This window comes from Episyrphus balteatus, chromosome 3 (genome assembly GCF_945859705.1).
Source record: "Episyrphus balteatus chromosome 3, idEpiBalt1.1, whole genome shotgun sequence".
Taxonomy (NCBI): Eukaryota; Metazoa; Arthropoda; class Insecta; order Diptera; family Syrphidae; genus Episyrphus; species Episyrphus balteatus.
In genome coordinates, this window is record NC_079136.1 from 90,218,680 (window position 1) to 90,243,066 (window position 24,387).

Sequence of the window (24,387 nt, forward strand, 5' to 3'; positions counted from 1 at the left end):
AAAGCTCTTTGACTGTCTTTTTGATAAAGAGGATGTGTTAAGATTTATCGAATGTTATATTAAATTACTTTTGAAACACTGGGAAATAGCCAATTGAATCGAGATTTTATTGTGTTCTATACTAAAAGGGCGAAACATGACATAGGTACACATTTATTTACGTCTTCTTGTATTTTATTTTTTTCAAATATCGAACATATTATAATCAAAACTACAAAATTGAAACTTGTACAAATTATATATAATTTCAGAAAAATAATATAAATTTAAAAGTAAATATAAAATCTCTACAATTTCATTATTTGGAAAATGCATTATATGAGGAAATCCAAACTGAATCATCTTATAGAGGTATTTTTTCGTACGTATTTTTTTCGAAGTATTTTTATTAAGAATTTCAACTATATAGAATCTTATCTAGAATGCCATAGTTGAAAACTCTGAACCAGGAAATCTTTCACTCAAAATTCATTCTAAAAAGGTTAAGGTTTTACTTATTAACTGTTCTTGAATGTTTTGAAAAAAAAAAAAAAAATCTATAGAAACTAATATGAACATGACATGAAACTCAAATATTTTTCTCAATAAACTACCTTAAAGTATGTGATTGTTGACATTCGTAGTGTACGATATTGTTTGATTCATATGGGATGATTGATATTATGTACAAATGTATGTTACGTAAAAACAGAAGGCAACCCTTACAGGAGAACGGAGTTTTTCCACCTACCCAATTCTTCTTCACTTTAAGAGAATCGTCTTTAAAATAAATCCCATCTTACAATATATACTATATAGGTGTGTACATATTATACTCAATGAATATTTTTCCTTTCTATTTTCAGATGAATTTCGCAGTAAGGTAGCCTGCCACAACGATGTAGCCCAATTAGAGTGCAACCCATACTCTCGAATTGCTGTATATAGTGCAAGCTTTGGTCGAACTGAATATGAAAGCATACAGTGTCCACAACCTCAGGGTGTTAAAGAGGAAAGTAAGTTGACTATTATAATACCCTCAAACATAACTTTATAAATTGTTATGACACTCATATGCATAAATGCTATGCATGTATACACATAAATATCTAAGTAAAACTGGGTGTATGTATATGTAAATCTCACAATTTTCCTTTATATTTGCAATCTAGCCTGCCTAGCTTCGTATGCCACCGAGACAGTTATGCAAATTTGTCACGGCCGTAGGAGATGCAACCTAGCAGCAGACGCAAATACCTTTGGATCACCATGTCAACAGAATTCCCGCATGTACCTTAAGGTTGTTTACACGTGTGGTAAGTTGAAAATTCTGCCTGACATTTGGTTTTTATTTTTTTTTGTTTTTGTTTTTACTCAGCCCACAATACAAACTTTTTAAAAAACAGGGTGTTTAAGATTTCAATATTGTTTTAGTTTTATCAAAATGTAATTTTTCAAACATGCATTTATCTATAAAAAACGAATGCATGTAAATTTAAGTTTTTGTATATTAAGTAAAGGTGGTTTACTCCTTTATCTCTAAAGCCAAAATCTCAAAAGACAGAATACCGAAGTCAAAATACGGATTACAAAAACTTCGAAAGCAAAACTCGTGGCAGTGCCCCAGGGTCTCACGAGAAATTATGTAGTGAAGAACCCTGTTAACCCATTAGCACCCAAGTGTAGTAAAAATTAAAAATAATATATTTTTATGATATTTTCTGTTTATTTAGATAAAAGTTAAGATATATAGAAAAAAAAATTATTTTTAAAAATTGTTGGTAAGGAGTTATGGGGGTGTACTTTTTTTAGTACAATGGGATCATGCATACCATATTAATTTTCATAAATATTAGAATATTCAAAACACTCTTTCGCAATGCATAGTGCAACATTGCACATTCAACAGCAACATTTTAACCATAAATGACATTTGAGACACTTTAATTGATTAGGCAGTTTTTTTTTAAAGAAACTGTTGTCTAGCGCTCTCTATAATGCGATTTTTGAGGTATTGGAGTGTTAGTGCTTTTGTAATTTTAAGTCGAACATTACGGTAGCCGTAGCTCTATTATTTTTATGTTGTCATCATCAATGTCTTCTTCATCTGTCCTACTACCCAATGGTCAAGAAATCAGGGATATAAGGCCCAGGGACATAACCTCGCACGTACAAAAAACCCTATATAGTGTGTCCACCATTGTTTACACACCATTATTGCTTACATATTATACAGTGCTTGCACTCAGTATAAGTGAAATATGTTTAGGAGGGGAAAGAGGGCATGCTTCCCAGCAACCCCTGCTTGGACGCACTATTGGATATGGGGTAGGTGCGAAGTTGCTTGTATGCAAAGTTAATTTGCATTTGAAGAATCTGGAATTAAAGAATCCTTTTGTTGGATACCTTTTGAAAACAAATATGCTTGGTGGGGTATAACTCCATAAAATTCTGGTATGGACTGATGTCGGGCATAAGTACAAAATCGAATTTGCTATTTGGGACTAATGTCCCACTTGAGTGGGACTTGAGTAGGTCATAAGCACCATAAAAGTGGGCGTAATTACCCTGAGCCTTATTTCCCTGAGCCAACTATAAGCTTTTACTACTTCCGCATTGTTATCGACTTGTTCTAGGACAGCACCAACATTTTGGAAAAGTTTTTTATACAAATTTATACTGGGGATAGTTATAAAATCCATTCAAAGTACTTGAAAGAAAAATGTATGTATGATCCCACTGTACTTTTTAAAGTACATTTAACTTTAGCTTTGCTTATCTCCGTATTTATGTATAAAAATATGATAAAATTTATTATTTTCTTAATTTTGGGTTTATTTCCAATTGATAATTACAGAAAAAAGCAAAGCATTTGGTCTATTAATTTTTTTTTATATACAAACCTTTTCGACCGTAGCAAAAAGAAAAATAATTTAAAATGCCTTGCGCGAAAAGACAATTGCGTACACCCTAATTCAATTTTTTTAAAATATATGTATTGGAAAAATCAAAAACACTCAGTTAAATCTAAAAATCATCTTAAAACGAATATTTTATGTCCCCGCACAAAACTACGTTGATTCAACTATTTTTCGGAATGAGTTTGCGTTGAAGACGGAAATTTTAAAATCAAAGTACAACATCGTTAGTTCAAAGTAATTTGACGTTATAAAACATTTTTAAATCAAAGTTGTTTAAATTTTGAAAAAAAACGTCATTTTTATCAAAAAACAAAACCGACTTCCATGGGTCAAAACTGGATTTTATAGTTTTTCTCATAGTTTCTATAGGCAGAACTGTACGAAATTGAAATGAGACTACACTCCAGACACCAGCTTTCCAATACTAAAACAATTATCAAAATTGATTCACTCAGTCCAAAGTTATGAAGTAACAAACATAAAAAAATACAGACGAATTGAATACCTCCTCCTACCGGAGCCCCGGCTGCGCAGATTAAAGTACGCCTCTGCTGTTTATCCAATTCCAATAACACTTCGTCAACTTATTAGTTGCACTTTTAAAAATATTTTGATCATCAATCAATCTTTTTTACTTGCGATATAGTTACTATAGGGCAAGTTTAGGATTCGTAAAAAAAATCGAACTCGAGATAACAATTTTACATGACATTACGATGATGGAGAATGCCAAAAAAGTGGGTTCGGCAATTCTGTCTGTCTGTCTGTAAGAACCTCAAGCTACTGGGTGATTCCCTAGAGGATAAATTGAAGTTTTTTTTTTAGGACCAAAACTAACGGTACCTGTCATATAACGGAAACAGAAAAGTTAATTTATTTCAAAAACGGCTCTAACGATTTTGATTAAAATTTTTCTGCTTACTGTTACAGATAAGAGCCTCCTTTGAAAATAAAAAACATATTTTTTGTACCGTTATTAACGGTACCTGCCATAGAACGGTTTTTTGGATTTATGAACTTCTCATAAACGACAAAACAGATTTCGACCAAATATTTAATACAGAAACGTTTAAACAATCGTTATTTACAAAAATTTTTAATTTTTCAAAAAACACATTTTTGGATTTTTAAAAAATATTTCAAATTTTTTTTTTGAAAAATCAATTTTTTGGAAACGAGTTGGTGAAAAATTTTGAAATTTTGTTTTTATGTGTAAATTATTTGTTTATTCAAAGCTGCATATCAACTTTTTTTTTTTGAAAAATGTTAGAAAATTTTTATATATACAAAATTATGTTTTTAAAAAACGGCTCTAACGATTTTCGAAAATTTTTTTCTAAAAATTCCTAAAATGGCATACTTAGTTTCTTGTAAAAGATCATTTAAAACTTCATTTATTTATTTATACAAACAGATTTTATTTTTGCTGCACCACTAACGAAATTCCGTGAAAATATCAAATTTTAAATTTTCCCTTATTTTTTTCAATGAAAAACTTTAACATTAGAGTAACTTTTACCATAAGAGCAAGTACGTGCGACCCCAGTCGTGCAATTTATTTGGTATGGTTTGCATTTTGGAAATGGCTGCACTTTTTTCCGTATTTCGTCGTGGCCATTCAAAAGCGCCCGCAGTTAAAGAAGCAATTTATTCCAGCTCCCGGCACAGTCCATCCGTGTTCTTTGATTAATGTTCGGTATACTTCTTTTTCACTTTTTCATTTTCTGTATTACACTTTCAAATTGTTTGCTTTTTCCTACATGTTTGGTGTAGGATATCCCGATCCCCCTTACTGTGTGTTCTCCTAATTTTCGATTATGTTGATTGACAACATAATCGAAAATTGCAATGCTTCACGTTTTTCCTCATTCATATTATACCATTTACCATGGAATTCCGCCTAACTACCGCCGCACGGCTTTTAGAGAGCCAAATTACCACCGAACACCAATTGCACCATGATAAAAATTACTATTCTGCTTCACCACTCCCCCAGCACAGCCGCACCTTGTTCAAAAATTAAGGTTCCGCCGCCGCCGCGGTGCACCGGCGAACCACAAACGCAACGTGTGCAAAAATTACTTTTCCGTCGCACCACAGCAGCACCATTTTTAAATTTCTTCTAGCTTAACCACGATTGAAGTGGGGCGAAATTGATATAAAATGAAAGCTTTGGCGGTGGTGGTGCGGTGGCGCGTCGTCGGTGTACTCGGGTTGATCTTACCATCAAAAGTCGTTGTTTCCAGCATGACATGTTGTTGGCTGGCGATCCTTTCTCAGAGTATAACTTTCAAATCTTTCACCCAGCTTTTTAAATACCAGAATAGGGTAGAGTTGCCTACTTGCGGCCATCTCCAGTTTTCGGCCAACTTTCGGAAAATCGTTATAACTAACTATTTTTTAGGGTTTATTCCAAAACTTTGTTTTTATGCTGTTATGAATAAATCGTTTCGAAATCACTAGTTATAACGATTTTCCTGAAGAGGGCCGGAAACTGGAGACGGCCGAAAATAGGCCCCTCTACCCTACCTACCCGGCCCTGAATGAGTACCTTGCGATAACTTTTTTAATGCTTTTTTCACAAGATCTTACGAGACTTCGTTTCTTGTGGTTTGTTCTGTATTTTGACGGCTGTATGCTCCAGTTCTGTGCTTGATCTCTACTTAATGACACCGATCGGTGCGGTCATCTCCAATCGTGGCAACTCAAAGACACACTTTCGGGAAGGTTAATAGGTATGTTAGGGTGCCACTTTGTAAATAAATTTTGGGGTACTAAAAATAATTTAAACATTTTTAACATTTTTTGCTGTGTAAATTATAACTTTTGATGTTATAATTTTTGATGAAATAAAGGTTATTATCAACAAAAAAAAACATATATTAAAATTTTTGGTGAATTTGGTTGTATTTTTAAACCAAATCATATAATTTAAAAATAAATATCTACAATCTTAAACACCTTGTAAACTCTTTGCTCAAAAAGATGTGCACGCTTCCGCTCAATTTTGCTTGTTAATTTATTCGAAATGGAAAACTACACATACACAACACATAGAGTTCAGAGTATATATGAAAAGAACATAGCCCTGTGTCTATGTGGAAAAGTAAACAAAACGTGCAGTATACACTCTTTGTTAAGAAGAGAAGCCATGTTGTGATGTTGTTGTGATGTGGCATAAAATAGAGTGGAAAGCGGATGTGTGGTTGGGTAAACAGTTTAAAGTAATTTGATCGTTTGACTGTTGATTGGTGTCATGAATTTTGTATTTTCATTGTATTTTGTTTACATAGTGCCCAAACAAGTCCTCAAGGACCAGTATGAAAGCGATATTGAACCAGATGAATTGGAAGATTTCGAAGGCGATGTAAATGAGCTATACGATGATGATCAATTTTACAAAGAATCGGAAGCAATACCTAAGCTTTATAGTAATGTTACACGAACTAATGGCAGTATAAATGCAACAAACTCCAGTGGTGCTGTAAGTGGAATGAATATGACAGCAATGGATTCAGATGGAGCAGGAGTTAATCCTGTTATGACACATAGTTCGGATCTAAGCTTGGAAGGTAAGTAGTATTTTCTTTATTTTTTAACATAAAAGATGGTAAATGCTGGGAATGTTCTGGAATTGAGAAGACAAAACTGTGCATGGCAAAAAAATATATATCTAATATACTTATTGGAAGGTCGGGTCAGTTCCAAAAGTTAATTAATTTGCTTTACAAAATTAGTTATTCCCTTAAAACGGATCAGTTTATTTTATATTTTGCCAAAAAAAAAAAACAGAAACAATAATTTTTCGAGGTTAAATCGAGTGCCCTTGGCATAAAAATGGAACATTTTTGAGTCAGAAGATGATATAATTATTTATCCTAAATGAAATATCTTTATTCTATATATATACCATTTGAAATCCTGTGCAAACAAAATCATTGTCTGATGTAATTTAATAAGTCCTCTCTCAAATCTCCTTCCATTGTTAATCGTTTGTACAATTTATTTTTCTTGAGGCTTAGTTCAAAGTGAAAAAGAAAGAATAAATAGCTGTAATTTTACATTTTTAAATAAATTAACCTCTCAACCCAACATACCGGATGCCAATTAAAATTACATTTTTATGCACAAATTACACTGGCTTTGAAACTCCAATACGCGCGAGTAGATATAGCTGAGCCATCTGCAGAAAGAACCGCAAGTTTAATGACTATACCAGAGCCTTTTATATATATCTATAGTATCTCTTCTTTTTACATAAATATATATGTACAAAATCTGTTTTAGTATATTTGTTCATCTTCTTGTGGCTTCCAATTTGCGAAACCATCATCAGCTATGCGCTATGAAATCAACGATTGAGATTCTTTCATAAGCCCTATCCCCAAAAAATTAGCCTTAAAACAAAATCCCTTAGCTAATTATTTCAGAGTAGACATAGGTCTATGCGGGTCTACTATATATATATATATTTATGTGTATAACTTTTAATAGGCGTTGCTTTTGGTTTTCTCTATGCTCCCTGGAGGCGCGCCTGGCCTGCACCTATTTGGAATTCTGTATAGTAATGAAAAAAGGCTGCTTTTGGTGTACTTATACTCTCTGTTTTACCAATACTCACAAGCACAAGCACATTCATATAATCAATAGAAAGCCTTCGGCTACTTAAATCTTCATTAAGTGTAAATTACACGATTTTACGAAAGCGGAACAGGATGCGATGTACGAGGTTATGGCATCCAGCAATGACTACGACGACGACGACTACGACTATATGCGATAGCTGGAGGTGCGCCTGGAATGTATGTATTTGGCCCACGCAGGATGTGTATACATGTTCGTTTGGAAGCTTTATTAGGTGCTCGTCTGTAAATAATTCATTTTTATTGCGCTACCAGAGTCTTAGGTGATGGCCACTTGGGGCAATTTACTTTACCTCCCAGAAAGCAAAGAGATGGAGTGCGCCGTATTGTTGAATGATATGGTAGTATAGGAAAATGGAGTGAAATCACCAGATAGAACGAGACCAAGTCGGTTAATGTGATGAATATAGCTTTTGGCTCAGCTTCCTCTTAAACTTATTTGAGCAAAGCATGCATCACTCACAAGAATGAGCGTAGGTATAGAGGTAGATTATTTCTGATCAAACTCTTTACATCACGTAAAAAGAATGATGTCTAGCCTCTAGCACCTCAATAACAGACATAGTCTCTATAGAGGTTTCTTTTCTTTGCGTGTTTCATCTTTGGTGCATGGTAGATTTTTTTTTTTTGGTTTACATATCATGCCAAACATTTTTATCTTAAACGAAATTGGAATATTGAATTACCCCTTCAAAGAAAAGAATGAATGGTTTTGTATAGGTAGGTATAAATTAATGCTTCCTCAGAACGATAAGTCGATATTTATTTTTAGCTTTAATTTAAGGACTTAAATTGGTTAAAGTCTCTAATTTACATATTTTTACCATAAAAGCTGGCCTCGTACAAAAATTGTGCAGTTCGAGATAAATATTTAACTATTTTGAATTGCACCTGGAAAGGTAAATAAGTAATTTTCCTGTATTACACATTTTTGTTGCATTTTGAATTTTTAATTGCATATGACGAACTATAAATAATACTTTTATCACATCTTATTCTAAAATGATAGAATGTAAGATCTATCTATGCATTAGGTAAGATAAACAAATTGAATCAAAATTGAAGAATTACACAACAATTGACCAAACTATTAAGTGAATATTTCGATAAAGTATTTGAGCTCTAAATTATTAGGGTTATAACAGCTTTTTTATACTACATTTGTCTGTATTTTGATTAAACTATTGTTTTTAGTATTCACTTTACATTTCATTTAGTTTTTTATGCATCTGTTACCATCTACTCGTAGTAAGTTGAAGGACTGTATACCTACTATCTTTTTGTTGATGATTTTTCGGATCGACTGCCATTTTTATTAATCTATACTCACCCAACGAGTACAATATGTACTTGAATAATGTGTTCACATTGAAAGATCATAAAAAAGTACGTATACACCCCAGTGAACATACTCTTGTAAAATTGTTGTTGAAAAAAAAAAAACATTTAACGAATAGAATATTCTAGCCAACAAGAAGCCCAGACTTTCAATGGCATGGCACTGACGTGTGAGAATCACTTAGCTTCAAAAATGCTTAAGTTTAAACGCAAAATAACATTGAAAAAGACAGTCTCAGTTATTTAGCTATTACAGTAAACCTTAAATGTTACTCGATTACTGAATTACACGTGGTTTAAATTAATTTTTTCTCTCTCATTTCTAATTCTCTATTAAATTTCAAAGATAAAAAGTTGGGTTATTCAAAACAAAGCTCAATTTTATGATTTGATTAAATGACAGCTTTTTTTAGTTTTGCCTCATAGTGCGCCGGGGCACTACCTCGGCTACCCAATGATATGTATGCCCCTGCAAGCATGGTTTGCTGATGAGCTTTACAATATATTATATTGATGTAGGTACATTATGTTTGTACCTCCGACTATATCACATTTTTGTATTAAAACCTTTAAGATTTTAAATAGCTTTTTATTCTGAAAATATATTGTGTAATCTTTATGTTTGGATTAAAGTGAACTTAAAAATATTGAAAAATGATAATAGGTACTTCAGCACTGTTTACTTGTTTTTTTTTTTGTATCGGTATTTAAATCTGAATTCACTCTAGTAATTATCTTTACTTAACAAAAAAAAAACAAAAAAACACACAAAGTAAAATGAAACGAATCAAGAAACAAGATAATTCCTAATTTAAGCTCAATTGCATGGAAATATCTTTACGTTATTTTGCTTACAAATACATTTTATCTGTCTGTATCTAATCCGATAAATGCAAAAGGATACAAATAAAAGATAAAGACAAAAGCACAAAATAACATTTTGCACTTAACTGTTAAATAAAGCGAAACAAAACGTTCACTAATCACCCTAATAATTCTGCCTAAGAAAACGTTTACTATATAGTATGGAGAAGAAATGAAAGCATGAAGTGAATCTGTCAACCTTGTTCTACTGAAGAAGCTATCCAAGTATACACACAATAATACAAAAATTCCATCCAACATCGATGTCTTTTCAGAAAGCGCACATACAAAAATACTGTATAGGTAGATGTAGATATAGCTATACCTACAACATATCTAACAGTTTTATTCTAAATGCTAAAAGTTTTCTGTCAATCGGAACTCGTATATCCCAACTTTACTCGTTGTCGTCTCACCAAAAAGTACCTCGTTAATCCCCATTAAGTTCCAAAGTAGGACATGGATGGGATGAAACTTCCGTCAGATGTTATAGGTACCAGGCGACACAGATTTTTTGTGTATGTAGATATGTAGTATGTATATTGTATAATGAAGATAATACAACACCCACATTCTGTTCTTATTTTTCAATACAACTTCCTCTCTCTCTTTCCTATGAGTATCAATGATAAACTTATTAAAAAAATAAAAAAAAAAAAAGTAACTAAAAGGATGACATTTCTCCAATATTTCAAAATATGGCACAGAATTATTGGAGCTTGCTGAATCCTTCTTTGAGGCCATGCGATAAAGACAAAAGGAGATCACTTTTGTAGGTGCTTCGCGGATATAAAATGTACCATTTTATTGTATCTATAATCTATATAGTTCATTTCTGTCTTCCTTATCTTATTCGACGACAACACAATAGCGGAAAAGAAGAATAAGAGTTGACGACAAATCGTCGTCGGCGTCATAGGTTCGTTTTGCATATAATTTTCATTGTCTTTTGTCTAGATTATTTGGAGGAATTTGAATACAATAATGGTGTGTGTATATATGTATGTATAAAAAAAAGGAATGTTCACTTTTCATTGTAGCATTATTATTTGGATTTCACTGAATGAAACAATATTAAATCTTATTACGATATCATGCGGGTTTGAACTTTCATCTTCAACTATACAGTTCTTGTTTAAAAATACAAAAACAAAGTATGGCATTGTTTATGACGCGACATTAGAATTGGTCTATTTCTAAAGAAAACGTAATAAAATAAAAAATTAAAAATTAATATACCTAATAAAATAATAATAATATGACTAAATCCAAGGCATCAGCTAAACAACATTTTTTTCGAGGGGTGGTCGTAGGTACGGTGTCTTCTGAGAAAATGAAAAAGTGCATACCGTCTTGCTTGCCCGCTAGTTATAGACTAATTTATGAACTATGTAATTTTATTTGAATGTGTAGTAGCTCTGAACTGAATAAAGCTTATCTCTTATCACATAAATTATAAACCGAACATACGGCCGCTATCGTCAAAATTTTGGAACCACTTGAGGCAAAAGTGGAAAACTTTGTTGCAAACGTTAGTTAAGCTATGATTACACGATCAACGAAATCGGTCAACGCATTGACTCTCTGACGTAAAAATGACGTCACAATCTGTTCCAAGAGTGTCACGTTGTGTGATCGTCAACGAAAACTGCTGTCATTGCGTTGACACTCGCGTTGACACACGTATTTGGGTCAACGCATTGACTATTTTCGATGACCGTGTAATCTCTCTGTCAATGCCATTGGGAAGCGTTGACAGGGTTTTAGGACTGGATGTCATCGCAATTACCATGTCCCAGCGTTGACGGGGCAGAATTTAATACAGTGTCATCGTTCCAAATTGACATTGTTTTTTGTATAGAAATTTGATAAAAGTTGGATTGGGAACATTTTTTCTAGGGCGATTTTTCGATTGGTGTACCGTTTTAGAGGGAGGGGGGTTCTAATTTCGGTATGGCCATGGCATCCATGCTTTGCTTTGCTTTGTGTCAAACATGGATGCAAAATTTTTTTTTTTACAAAAAACCATTTGTATATTCTAAAGCTACATTTTAAGACCATAACCATTAACATTGGGTGCGGCGTTCCTATCCTATTTCTTAAAAATCAAATGTCGAAACTTTTTTATTTTTTTTTCTAATTTTTCGACAAAAATTTAGTAATTTTACATTCATCAACAATCTTATCAGAATTCATTTAAGACTTTTATCTTAAAAGTGCATTGCGTACATCTCGAAATATTTACATTTCAATGCAACCATGTCAAACAATTTTTCGTTTAATTTTTCTATGAGAGCTTTTTTCAAATCTCATTTTCTCCGCTTTTTGTTTACAAAATATTTTTGGAAAATTTAAATGTTTGCTTTGTGTCAAACAGTGTGATCAACAAAGTTTTGAGAGTCAACGCGTTGAAACTGCTAAGTAAACGTCACGTTGACACACCTGCGCGTCAACGAAATTTAACATTGACGCAATATCTAGTGTCAATCGTGTGATAGTCAATGTTTTATGCATTGACACTGTAAACGTTGACGGTGAGATGACATAGGTATAGAATATGGATTTTTTCTTGACGTCAGAGAGTCAACGCGTTAACTTAAGCTTGAGCTTAAGTCTTTTAGCAAAATCGAAGAAATATTAAAAAAAGGGTATACCATCAGATTTAGCAAAGAAAGATGTATTTATTTTATTCATTAAATGTATATTTAATAAGCAATTTAAAAAAATAATTTATTATATCAAATGATGTTTTCATTTTTTAATGTGGTTCCGATTTTTTCACGGGAGTGTATGTAATTTAAATAAAAAAAGCTCAAAAACTAAAATCGGATATACGAAATACCTTCAAATTACCCTTCCATAAAATATGTAACAAGAAAATATTCTCATCTGATACTATTGTTTTGTGATGTACATTCCATAGCCGTAGAGTAACCATGTTCTATACTTACTATTAGAAAAGAATGTTTTGTTTAGGTAGATGCAATATGACCACGGGTATTGATATTTTATACTTTTTAGAGCATGTTTTAGAACTACGTAGAGTAGAGAACATTGCGCTCACTTTGTTCATTCATTTAACTTCGAAAGAAGACCTAAAACAGTACTTTATATTTGTTACCGGGATCTAGGATTTTGCCTTGGGGAGAGCTTTCAAATTTTGATATGTTTTTCTTGTTGTTAGAGAACGTATACGAAATTTTAGTTTCTTGTTCTTAGTAGTGAAAAAGTTACTTTCATCATCAGATTAAATTCGCAACAATGTTTTTAATTTTTATTAAAATATGTTTGTTTTTTATACCATTAGCTTTTGCAGGGTTTCCCAAAAGTAATGGATCAAACGAAATATGCTGATGGGCAAACTTAAGGGCTCTCAGAATTTGGTAACTTGTTCATCCCAAATCCTAACGCTTTTCGATTAAATGTACTTCATGTGAAATCTCGAAAAATCACTACTTTCCAACAGTATTTTGCTTCCTCCGCCTATAATTAATTTTTGTGTTTTTTACAGTTCTTTTACTAAAGCATTGCCTAATAATAACAAACAATCAATTGATTAAAACATTGCCATTTTGCTGCAAATTAATTAGCAGCTCCAAGTTTTATAAAAACTCAATTTTTTACTTTTATTTTAGAGCAACACGCCGAAAAAAAAATTGTGTGGGGTGACACTGGCTTATAATTTTTAAAACTTGTCCCGATATCGGAGGTATTCAAAAAAGTATAAATGTTTCCAAAGTTGGTTTCCAAAACATGGTTTTTAGACTAAAGTAGGAAATATAGGTACCTCCAGTGGCGTCTCGTCAGGGTGTGCAAGGTGTGCATTGCACACCCTGATCTAACAACGAAAAATATACCTCATTAAACAAGTTCTCATTTACCACGCACAAATAAAATATTCCCAATATGCACCCATACACCCTGTATCACAAAGCCTACATTCATTTTCTTCCTTCTTAATTTTTCTTTCAAAATTTCTTCATCAAACAACAGAAACAAAAATATTAAATAAGCTCGTACGAAATCCTTCTGTGCACATTTTCTCTCATCAAATAAATCCATCCAACTCGATCGTACACAATTTTCGCAGTATTCCTATCCATCCCCATCGCCATTCTTCGCCCGCAAGATATACACACGTACACAAAATCTTTACTTTGATGAATTTGTAGTGAACTCGTACGACGGTTTTCTGTGCACGGTCTCTATTCTTATTTTCTTTTCTTCCGTTCTGTTTTTGTAAAGCATTGAAGATGAAAAATAGAATGAGTTACATCGAAGCTCGTGCGAAAAAAAGGAATGCACGAGAGTCGGCTGTGTAGGTATTTTTTTTCTGTTTCAGTTTCAGGTAGAATAGAGGCTCGTGCGAAAAAATGCAATGTACGAGAGTCGGCAGGGTAGATATTTTTTTTTGGTTTAGGTAGAATAGAATGAATTACATCGAAGCTCGTGCGAAAAAAAGCAATGCACGACAGTCGGCGATGTAGGTAGGATGTAGGTAATATTTTTCTGTTTTAGGTAGAATACACCAAATTTCATAGGAAAAATGTGAAAATGAAATGAAGTGGACTTTTTTCATGAGGTGATATTTTTTGTTGTTTTGTTGCCAAAGTTTTAATTTTATTCAGAAGGTGATTGAATAATTTACCAAGAAAAATCGAAAAATCGATTTAATATTATAAAAAACTATAATTTATATGTTTTGTATTTAGTTTTTGTTGAAGTTTAATTTATTTAGTTTTTGTTACCTACGGTTTTAGTGGAGTCTTTTTTTATAATAAAAATATACCCAATGATATTTTCTGTTGTTTTTTTTTTTTTTTATTTGGAGAAAACAGTATATGGTAAGAGATTGATTAATGAATTGATTTTTTTTAAATAAGCTTATAATTTTCAAGGATTGCACACTTATCTGAATTATTCACGCGACGCCACTGGACCTACATAACTTAATTTTCCTTGCAAACATTATTTTTGCGTTTTTAAAGAATTTTATGAGTCGGATAGTGTCACAACTCAAAAACCACGGTTTCTCAGGAGAAGAAAAATATAAAAATTACAAACATTGAAGCAGATGAATTATGTAACACAATAGACCGAGAGCCCAGAGCAGATTTTGGGAGTTTTTGGATAACCGAAAATGGGTCATATGTATGTGTAGGTAATAGCACCCTGATGAAGAATTCGAAAGTCTGGCAGGTTTATTTCACGGCATTCTATGGTTTATGGGGAGTTGAAAAATGCATTTTTTCCGATTTTTGTGTCGAGTATATAACCACATAGATTCATATAGAGCCGATAAAGGGCAATACCTTGATTGCAAAAAGTTCGGTCCCAGACGTTTCATTCGCGGCATTACCCTTGCCAGACGTCCTTGAAGATTCGCGAAGTAGCGATTTTCATACAAAAGAAATAAAATTATTTTTTGCAAGATGTATAACCGTCTGGTGGTAACTCTTAAAAAATCACCACTACCCATTGATAGAAAATAAATTAGTGCCAGACGTTTTAACCACGGCATTACCCCCACCAGACGTCCTTGAAGAGTCCCGAAATAGCGGTTTTCATACAAAAGTCAGAATATTATTTTTTGCAAGATGTATAACCGTCTGGTGGTAACTCTTAAAAAATCACCTCTACCCATTGATTAAAAAAAATAAATTAGTGCCATAAGTTTTAACCACACAGAGAAAAATAGACCACATAAAATAGAACAAAAACAATAAGATTTCTCTATGGTTTTCATCCAAGAAGGAAACCTTATTAAAACAATCGGGTTTTAATTATTGTTTTAAAATCTGCAAAAAAATAAAAAAAACGATGACCAGGCTGGGAATCGAACTGGAGACTTCAAATCATTAGTCGCCCACCTTACCACCTGAACCAACCTGCCATGAAAATATTGATCGCGATTTTTGTTCTAGTGCTAAGTTGCAAAAAAAATCAACTTTTCAGTCAAATTTTAATAAGATTTTCTCTACAAAAATAATAAGAAATCTCCTTAAAAAAACCTTATTAATCGTTGATTTTAATAAGATTTCCTTATGAAATGTATGGACGGTAAAACAATATGGCAATCTGTTAGTTTTTAGCGGGTCATATTTTTCTCTGTGCACGGCATTACCCCCACCAGACGTCCTTAAATATTCGCGAAATAGCGATTTTCATACAAAAGAAAGAAAATTATTTTTTGCAAGATGTATAACCGTCTGGTGGTAACTCTTAAAAAATCACCACTACCCATTGATAGAAAATAAATTAGTGCCAGACGTTTTAACCACGGCATTACCCCCACCAGACGTCCTTAAAGAGTCGCGAAATAGCGATTTTTATACAAAAGTCAGAATATAATTTTTTGCAATTCGCTATTTCGGGACTCTTCAAGGACGTCTGGTGGGGGTAATGCCGTGGTTAAAACGTCTGGCACTAATTTATTTTCTATCAATGGGTAGTGGTAATTTTTTTAAATGTACCACCAGACGGTTATACATCTTGCAAAAAATAATTTTCTTACTTTTTTATGAAAATTGCTATTTCGCGAATCTTTAAGGACGTCTGGCAAGGGTAATGCCGCGAATGAAACGTCTGGGACCGAACTTTTTGCAATCAAGGTATCGCCCTTTATCGGCTCTATATGAATCTATGTGGTTATATACTCGACACAAAAATCGGAAAAAATGCATTTTTCAACTCCCCATAAACCATAGAATGCCGTGAAATAAACCTGCCAGACTTTCGAATTCTTCATCAGGGTGCTATTACCTACACATACATATGACCCATTTTCGGTTATCCAAAAACTCCCAAAATCTGCTCTGGGCTCCTAGACTACAAGTTCTGCTCTTTAGCGGCGGTTATTGCAGATAGAGTCATTCCATTGGTACGAATGTAAAGCTTGACCTTTCGAACTCGAATATCAATCTAATTCAAAATCGACACTCTTCGATTGGTGACACTATCCGTCTCAACGTCTTATAAATCGATTTAATGCACACCTGATGCAGTCTGGGTTTCGAATCCCAAGACAACCCAATACTTTATTTATTTTTATTTTTTTGCTTCCAAATAATTTGCATTAATTTTTTTTTATCTAAAACACACTTCAGTATTTTTTTTTGTTTAAGCTCTGAAAAATTAAGTTGAATTTCAAATTCTATACCACCCATCGATTATTTACTTTAGATAAAATAATTTTGGTGCTATTCGTTTTTGTATTTTTGAAAATCATTAGTTTGATCTGTTTTGCATAGTAAAGATAATGCAATATTTACAATTTTCTATATACCTACAAGTTTTTCCTTTGTGTTAAATAAAACTGTTCATATCTTAAAATACATCTAACTATATAATAAAATTTGCATTGTCACCATCAAAAAGTTCCCATTTTATCACTTTTCTACTGTATAACCCATAATTTCAACCAAATGAAAGTCAAAAATTACTAAAAACGACTATTAAGAGCCTTTGTCTTACTTCTCTCCACCTGTTAAATTACCATTTTCCAACTATACACACTCTTATGTATTAACATTTTCAAGGTTTCTACAAGTCGAATTTGTAGGTATAGGCGCGGCGGCGGCGGCGGCGAGCATAAAACGAAATTGTTAATGGCAACACCAGCTTAATTTTGCATTTGAATTGCCCTTCCTGAAAATGTTGTTACTTCCCATTTAGATAACAATCGGCACCATCATCAAAGAGAGCACGTTGCCAGGGCTATTTTATTCAGTTCATAAAACAAACATACAAACACACCTACATTATATATAGGTACACTTTAGTGTTTACATTCCTTGTTCCTGTTTTCCTTCATAAATGTATGTTTAAAAAACATAAAAAAATATAAAAAAAAATATGCTATTTGATACTTTCACAAAAAACACACTAATAAAAAAAAACGCCTCGGGTCTTTGCATATTTGAAAACGTGAATGACTACATCATCAGCATGACCATCACCATCCATCTCTGTGTAATCACAATAAATATAAACAGCAGAAGAATTTTTAACTGTCTTAATTAATCTCATTTTTAATTAGGATCCCACATGCACACATTTACACAACATGAAGAGAGAAGAGGAACAAACAAACATTGCCGGTTACAAAAACAGTAAACAGGACGAATGTTTTATGGTGTAATGACTCACTCTTTCCATGTCTAACTGACCCAAGAAATTTAGAAAAACACCAAAACAAAGCCAAACTAAATTGTTCAAGAGTAAATTAATGTCCTTGTGAAAGTGAAAGCAGTTTTCGTTTTTATTTTCATTTCTCTTCCTTGGTAATAAGGAAGACCCTTTTTCTTTGATGTTTGTTCTATAAGTTATAATTCGCTGGTTCTTGTCGGCAACAATAAATTATTGTATAGGACAACTAACACAGGATATGATTGTATAGGTAGCTACCTTATTTATCTTATCGTCTCTTTCGATTCATAAATTTTTATATTAAGACCCTTTTTTGTGTGTTATATCAGTTATAGGACCTGGATTTTTCGACTTAAACCTGGATAAATATAGAATTGTTTTGGGATGTAAATCATTTAGCTGACAAAAAATAGAATATTCATTTAATTTATGTATATATATTTCTTTTGGTCCTTGGAGTTTATTTCCAAGTGAGAATTGTCTTCTTAGGCACTTCTTGTTCGGTCGGCGTATCGCGTTCATCTTAATTATTGTCTATGTAATAAATAATAGAATCATTTCATAGAACAGAAGTACAAAATAAGCCTATTCTGTATATAATGAAGCAAAGAATAAGAAGCTTTAGTTAAGAAGTGTTGGAGTTTGGAAGAAACAAAAATTCCTAATTAGCCGACCAACTGTAATAGAGATAAGAAAAAAAAAAAAACACAAAATTCCTACATATGTTGGAGTAGGAAGAATTTTATTCCAGAAAATTTTATGAAAAGAAATGTTTATACTTACTAAAGTTAGTTTGCAAAAACTATTCATAAACTTAATAAACATACATTTTCCAGAACCTAGGTTTATCCATATAAAGACGAAAAAAAAACAGCCCCGGGAATAAGATAGACTATATAATAGTGAAAAGTCTGTGACACAAAATCATTGAAAAATATTTAATATATACAAGGTGTCCAGTAAAAAATGAATAAGCTTGAAATGGCTGATAGCTAAACTTATGACTGCACTAAACCGAAAAAATTTCTATCGCAACCAGTTTAGAAAATATTAGCTTTTTTTCTACTTTGCATTTATTTATTTTTTATAGCCTCTATTCAACGGTTAAAATATTTTTTAAATGGTAATGTATTAGAAGAATTATTGTAAAATATGGCTCATCAAAAAAACTGATGGAATCCATGCATTTGTGACAGCAATGTGAAAAAACTTTAGATTTAACAGTAAAAATAATTTATTAAATTAATAGGCTTTTTTTGCACTTTGGTACCAATAACTTCCTTGTAATTTCTGCAATCCCCTTTGGACGCGAATATTTTTAAAAAAGTTGGAAACCTACGTTCCTATAGATTTTTTTTTTACCACAGGTGTTAAAAAATTTTTCATATAGGTATCTAATGTTTTTTTTTTACAATTTGGATCGAAAAACGAATTTTAATATTTTTTCGAAGAAAAAGTGCAACAGCTATAAACATTTTTAAGTGCTTATGGTTTTAGTCAATTATTGTAGAAAATTATAAAAAAAAAAGAGATTAAATAAAAATTCATTCATTCGTGGTTGTGGTGAACGAAAACGTAAGATGATGAAATTTAAAATACACTGAACGAAAAAAAGTTAATATTTTCTAAACTGGTTGCGATAGAAATTTTTTCAATTTGGTTTTATTTTGGTCATAAGTTTAGCTATCAGCCATTTCAGGCTTATCCATTTTTTACCGGACACCATGTATACAGAAATGGCACCGGCAAACATCCAATATAAATGAGAATCAGCGAAACAAACGCCTTACAGGATTGTGTATTCGATAGCAAAAAAAAATCCATGAAAAGGAATTTTTCGTTAATAAGTAACCAAAACTATAAATTAATATTCTATTAAGGTATAGTTTGTGTATTTGCAGTCGTTTTATTTTATGGTCAATTTTTATTTTTATTCTTTGTTTTTGTGTTATTTTAAAAAATAAATAAAACTTAAGAACCTAAAAAATTTCAAAATTTTGGATTAAAACCATTAAATAAAATAATTTGGATTATTATTTAAAAAAAATTTTTGTTTTCTGATTATTTACTAACACTGACGACAAAGAAGATTGAGTTGTTGCTCATAATTATTGAGTGAAAGTGTTTTTTATTATTGATTTGGGTTTGTCAGCCCGGCTGCTATCTAAAGTTATAATTTACATTATTTGCACGTTGTCCACTGTGGCGTATACGTGATCTTTTTTTTTTTAACTGTAGGTATGTGAAAGAGTGAGAGAACAGGGAATAAAAGAGGGTTGATCGAGCTAGACATTTTATGTTAAGGTAATCTAGTTATGACAAATTATTTTAAAGTATGTATGTATTTAATAATGCTGCACGAGAACTTATGCGACCGCTCTAAAAAATAAATTGCACGACTGGGGTCGCACGTACTTGCTCTTATGCTTAAAGTAACTATAATGTTAAAGCTTTTTATTCAAGAAATTTAAAATTCGATATTTTGAAGAAATTTCATAAGTAGTATAAAAAAATTAAATCTGTTTTTATATTTAATAAAACTCCGTTTTAAAATATCTTAAAAAAAAAAAACAAATATGCCATTTTATTTCTCGTATAAAAAGGTATTTTTAGAAAAAAAAATTTGAAAATTGTAGGAGCCGTTTTTTAAAAAAATAATTTTTTATATATAAATTTTTTTTAACATTTTTCAAAAAAAAAGTTGGTATGCCATTTTGAAGAAATAATTAATTTACACATAAAAACTAAATTTCAAAATTTTTCATTGCTCCGTTTTCAAAAAATTGATTTTTCAAAAAAAAATTTTGAAATATTTTTTAAAAAACCAAAAATGCGTTTTTTGAAAATTTTCTAAAATTTTAATATTATCTTTACTTACACACTGTTGTATAAAAATTTTCATTTAAATCGGGTTAATTTTGTACGAGATATTCAGAAACGAAAAAAACCGTTCTATGACAGGTACCGTTAATAACGGTACAAAAAATATTTTTTTATTTAAAAAGTTGGCCCTTATGTGTAGTATTACACACAAAAATTTTAATCAAAATCGTTAGAGCCGTTTTTGAAAAAAATTAACTTTTCTATTTCCGTTATATAGCAGGTACCGTTAGTTTTGGTCATAAAAAAAAAATTTCAATTTCCCCTCTAGGGAATCACCAAAAACTGCTAACTACCAAGTTTGAAGAAAATCACTTCACTCGTTTAGGCTGCAGCTCCAGATAGAGACAGACGGACAGACAGGCAGACAGACAGAATTGCCGGACCCACTTTTTTGGCATTCTCCATCATCGTAATGTCATGTAAAATTGTTATCTCGAGTTCGATTTTTTTTACGAATCCTAAACTTGCCCTATAGTACCTATATCGCAAGTAAAAATTTGTGTTCACTTGATGTATGTGTGAATTTTGGTGTTACATGTAAGTAGTTACTAAGTGTACTCCGAAATTAAATTTAAGTTATAAAATCGAACTTTTCATTCTATATTTGTATAGTCAAATAAATTGTTTTGTTCCTTAATTTTCCCATTTCCAAAATGTTTACAAATAAAAAAAAAAAAAAGATTTCCAATCTTAACTAATTTTTGTTCGATACCTACATGATAAACAAAATCCATATAATTTATCATAATTTATCAACCTATTTGCAATCATTGGAATTTTTTTTTGGTAGTTATTACGCTATAGGGATATTTATATAGTAAAATGGCACTATTTTTTTTTTTTTTTTGAAATTGGTCGTAAAATATTTATGTCAATTATGTATAATTTATGTCAAAAATAATGTTTTTTTTTTTTTGATATTTGTTGACCACTTTTACACATTTTCAAAATTGGGACATTATTAGCCAAAGTACTTATACATATTTTGTTTAATCAAAACCATTAGAGCAGTTTTCAAAAGAAGTATAAGTTTTCCATTTCGGTTTGCCATACCTATGGCCTTATGGTATTTTTATTTCAAAAGTTGGACCTTATTTGAGAAAATATTCATATTTTTTTTTGAAGCCAAAATCGACAATTTTGGGTTTAATAAATATTTCAGTTTTTCTTCTAAATTCACCCAGAACCCTTAAAATCTACTTTTGATGTAAACTTGAAATCAATTTCAAAATAACTTACGTCCCAAATCAATTTTTTTTGTTAAATTTTTCAAACAACTTAGTTCAACGTAATTGTTTTTTTTTTATTGAATTGCTTTTATATGATCAATAAATTATATAAATTATGAAGTTCAGTAAAACAAAAATCAAAATATACATATGTATCTGTTTCTGTACCTATTAGTAGTTTTTTATAAATCTGAGAAAGTCAATATCCTTCTCCTTTTTGTAAAAGTCTTCGTTTTCATTACAAATCGGTTTATTTTTTTACTTGCTCTATAGGGCAAGTATTGGTTTCGTGTCGAAAAAAAAATTGAGGTTTAAATCAAAACCAACATTACGATGATGGAGAATTCCAAAAAAGTGGGTCTCGCAATTCCGTCCGTGCGTCTGTACGTCTGTGCGTCTGTGCGGTTGTGCGTCCATCTGTACACATTTCCACAGCCTAAACGGGTTTATAGATTTTCTTCAAATTTGGTACAGATGATTTTTATGGAATTCTGAAAGTTGGTTTTTTTTTTGTTTTTTTATATCTCGTTTAGAACGTATACCTCCCATACAAAAAAATACGATATTACGAATTTCTCGAAAACGGCTCTAACGATTTTGATTAAACTTTGTATACGTAATATTTAAAGCAGTGGCAATAAAACTGCATTTTTATTTTTTCTCAAAAAAGTCAAATAACAAAAAAATTTTTTTTCATTTAACATAATTTTGCCCTAAATGTCGGCTCTTCCTCAATATCAATTTTTTTTTAAATATAGATCCAGCTTTTAAAATCTACAAGTAGACTAACATAAAAGTGCTTTGAGCTGCAAGAGCAAGTACGTGCGACCCCAGTCGTGCATTTTATTCTCATAAGATTTAATATTAAACAAAAAAAAACAACAAAAGCAAAATTTCGTATACCTACCCTCACTTAAGTCCATGAAAAATTCATCACATATGTCCAAATGAAGTAAGTACCCGAACAATATATTATTGTTGCAGGAAATTGTTTACCTACCTGTATGAAAACATTAAGGATGGTTAGTAATGGACTCCCATAAGAATACATAATGGCCAGTTCAATACTATAACCAGAGAGGGCATATAGGTAGTGTAGGTACTCCTTGCCATTATTAATAAGAAAAGTATTTACGATGGAGTTAAATTTTTTTTGTTTTCGGGTTTTATGGAATAAAAGCACTTTCAATTCTTTCTTTTATGTAGGTTGATTGTATTGTAATAAAATAAGGACACTGTAGTGTCGTATAGATTTGATTATCAGAATTAAAACAAAATTAAAATTACTTTTCAAAATTAAAACAAAATTGATCAAACTGACAACTCTACGTAGGCGTAGGTTAAAAAAGAGTAGGTACTTCTTGCTTCCTATAGCTCTATAATTAAATTCTCTAACGGAATCATCAAGAATACTTAAGAAACTCTTACTTCAAGATTCTAAAGTCAACACTTAATTTTTTTATGGAATCAATAAGTTATCCTTACACATGTTACCTTTCCATGTAATGTTGGTACACGTAAGTAAACTTTGACAAATGATTATGGCAGAATCATCAATGATAAAATATTGAAGTGTTAATGGTTAAATATCGTTGTTTTGAAGCTTAAAGCGACAAAGAAAAAAAAAGAACAAATTTAACCAGAATAGTAGTTACGTTGTCATTAAAGCTATTAAGCTTGTTGCTCATAGCTTAACTGAACACAATTCTGTTTTTGTTTTTTTTTTTTTATTTTAAACACAGTTAAAAAAAAATTACCTTTTTAACTTTTATGGAATGGATTCTTTTTGTCGATTTCGATTATAATTCTTTACAAATAGGAGGACACATTTTTGCTTTAAAACAAGAACTTTGTTTTCCAGCTACCAATTTAAAAACAGTAGGTACTACATAATTTATAGGAGACATGTGCGGATGCAAATAGAGGATAGAGAAAAAAGTCTACACACTTAAAATCTCAGATTGTCAGTGATTTCGGTTTTCAGGACTACAACGGTGCATCAAGGTGCACTAACAAAAACAAAAAAATTCAAAAGCTTTTTTTACTAACTGAACACCATTTTGAATGAATCCATTATGCTTCTTAGAATTAAAGTTGAATTCGTTAAAGGAAAGATATCAAGAGTTAATGGAAAATTAACACGTGCTGCAATCGTGACTTCTTGAACTATCCTAAATTCTAGATTGAGTGGCAATACTATCTCTGAGATTGACCCATTTTGCTAATTTGAGTTCCCATTGATTTGTGACACGTTACACAGGGAGATACAAATTCTGGTGAATATACTCCTGTTTTTCTTGCTTCAATTGTCAAAGTATCCATGGTACTGAGTAATTCAGTTCATCTTGTGTTTCGATTCCGCATAAATTTTAGCTTTGTGAT

The 24,387-nt window shown here is 31.5% G+C and overlaps 1 protein-coding gene across 3 annotated transcripts in view; it reads left to right on the top strand.

Annotated features, from left to right (window-relative positions):
• Positions 1 to 24,387, top strand: part of LOC129913453 (uncharacterized) — a 711,188-nt gene that overhangs the window by 628,723 nt on the left and 58,078 nt on the right. For all 3 annotated transcript variants that reach the window (XM_055992144.1, XM_055992142.1, XM_055992143.1), the window contains exons 5-7: positions 846 to 995; positions 1,152 to 1,295; positions 6,194 to 6,472. In XM_055992144.1, the coding sequence (XP_055848119.1) occupies positions 846 to 995; positions 1,152 to 1,295; positions 6,194 to 6,472 (573 nt within the window). The remainder of the gene's footprint in view (positions 1 to 845; positions 996 to 1,151; positions 1,296 to 6,193; positions 6,473 to 24,387) is intronic.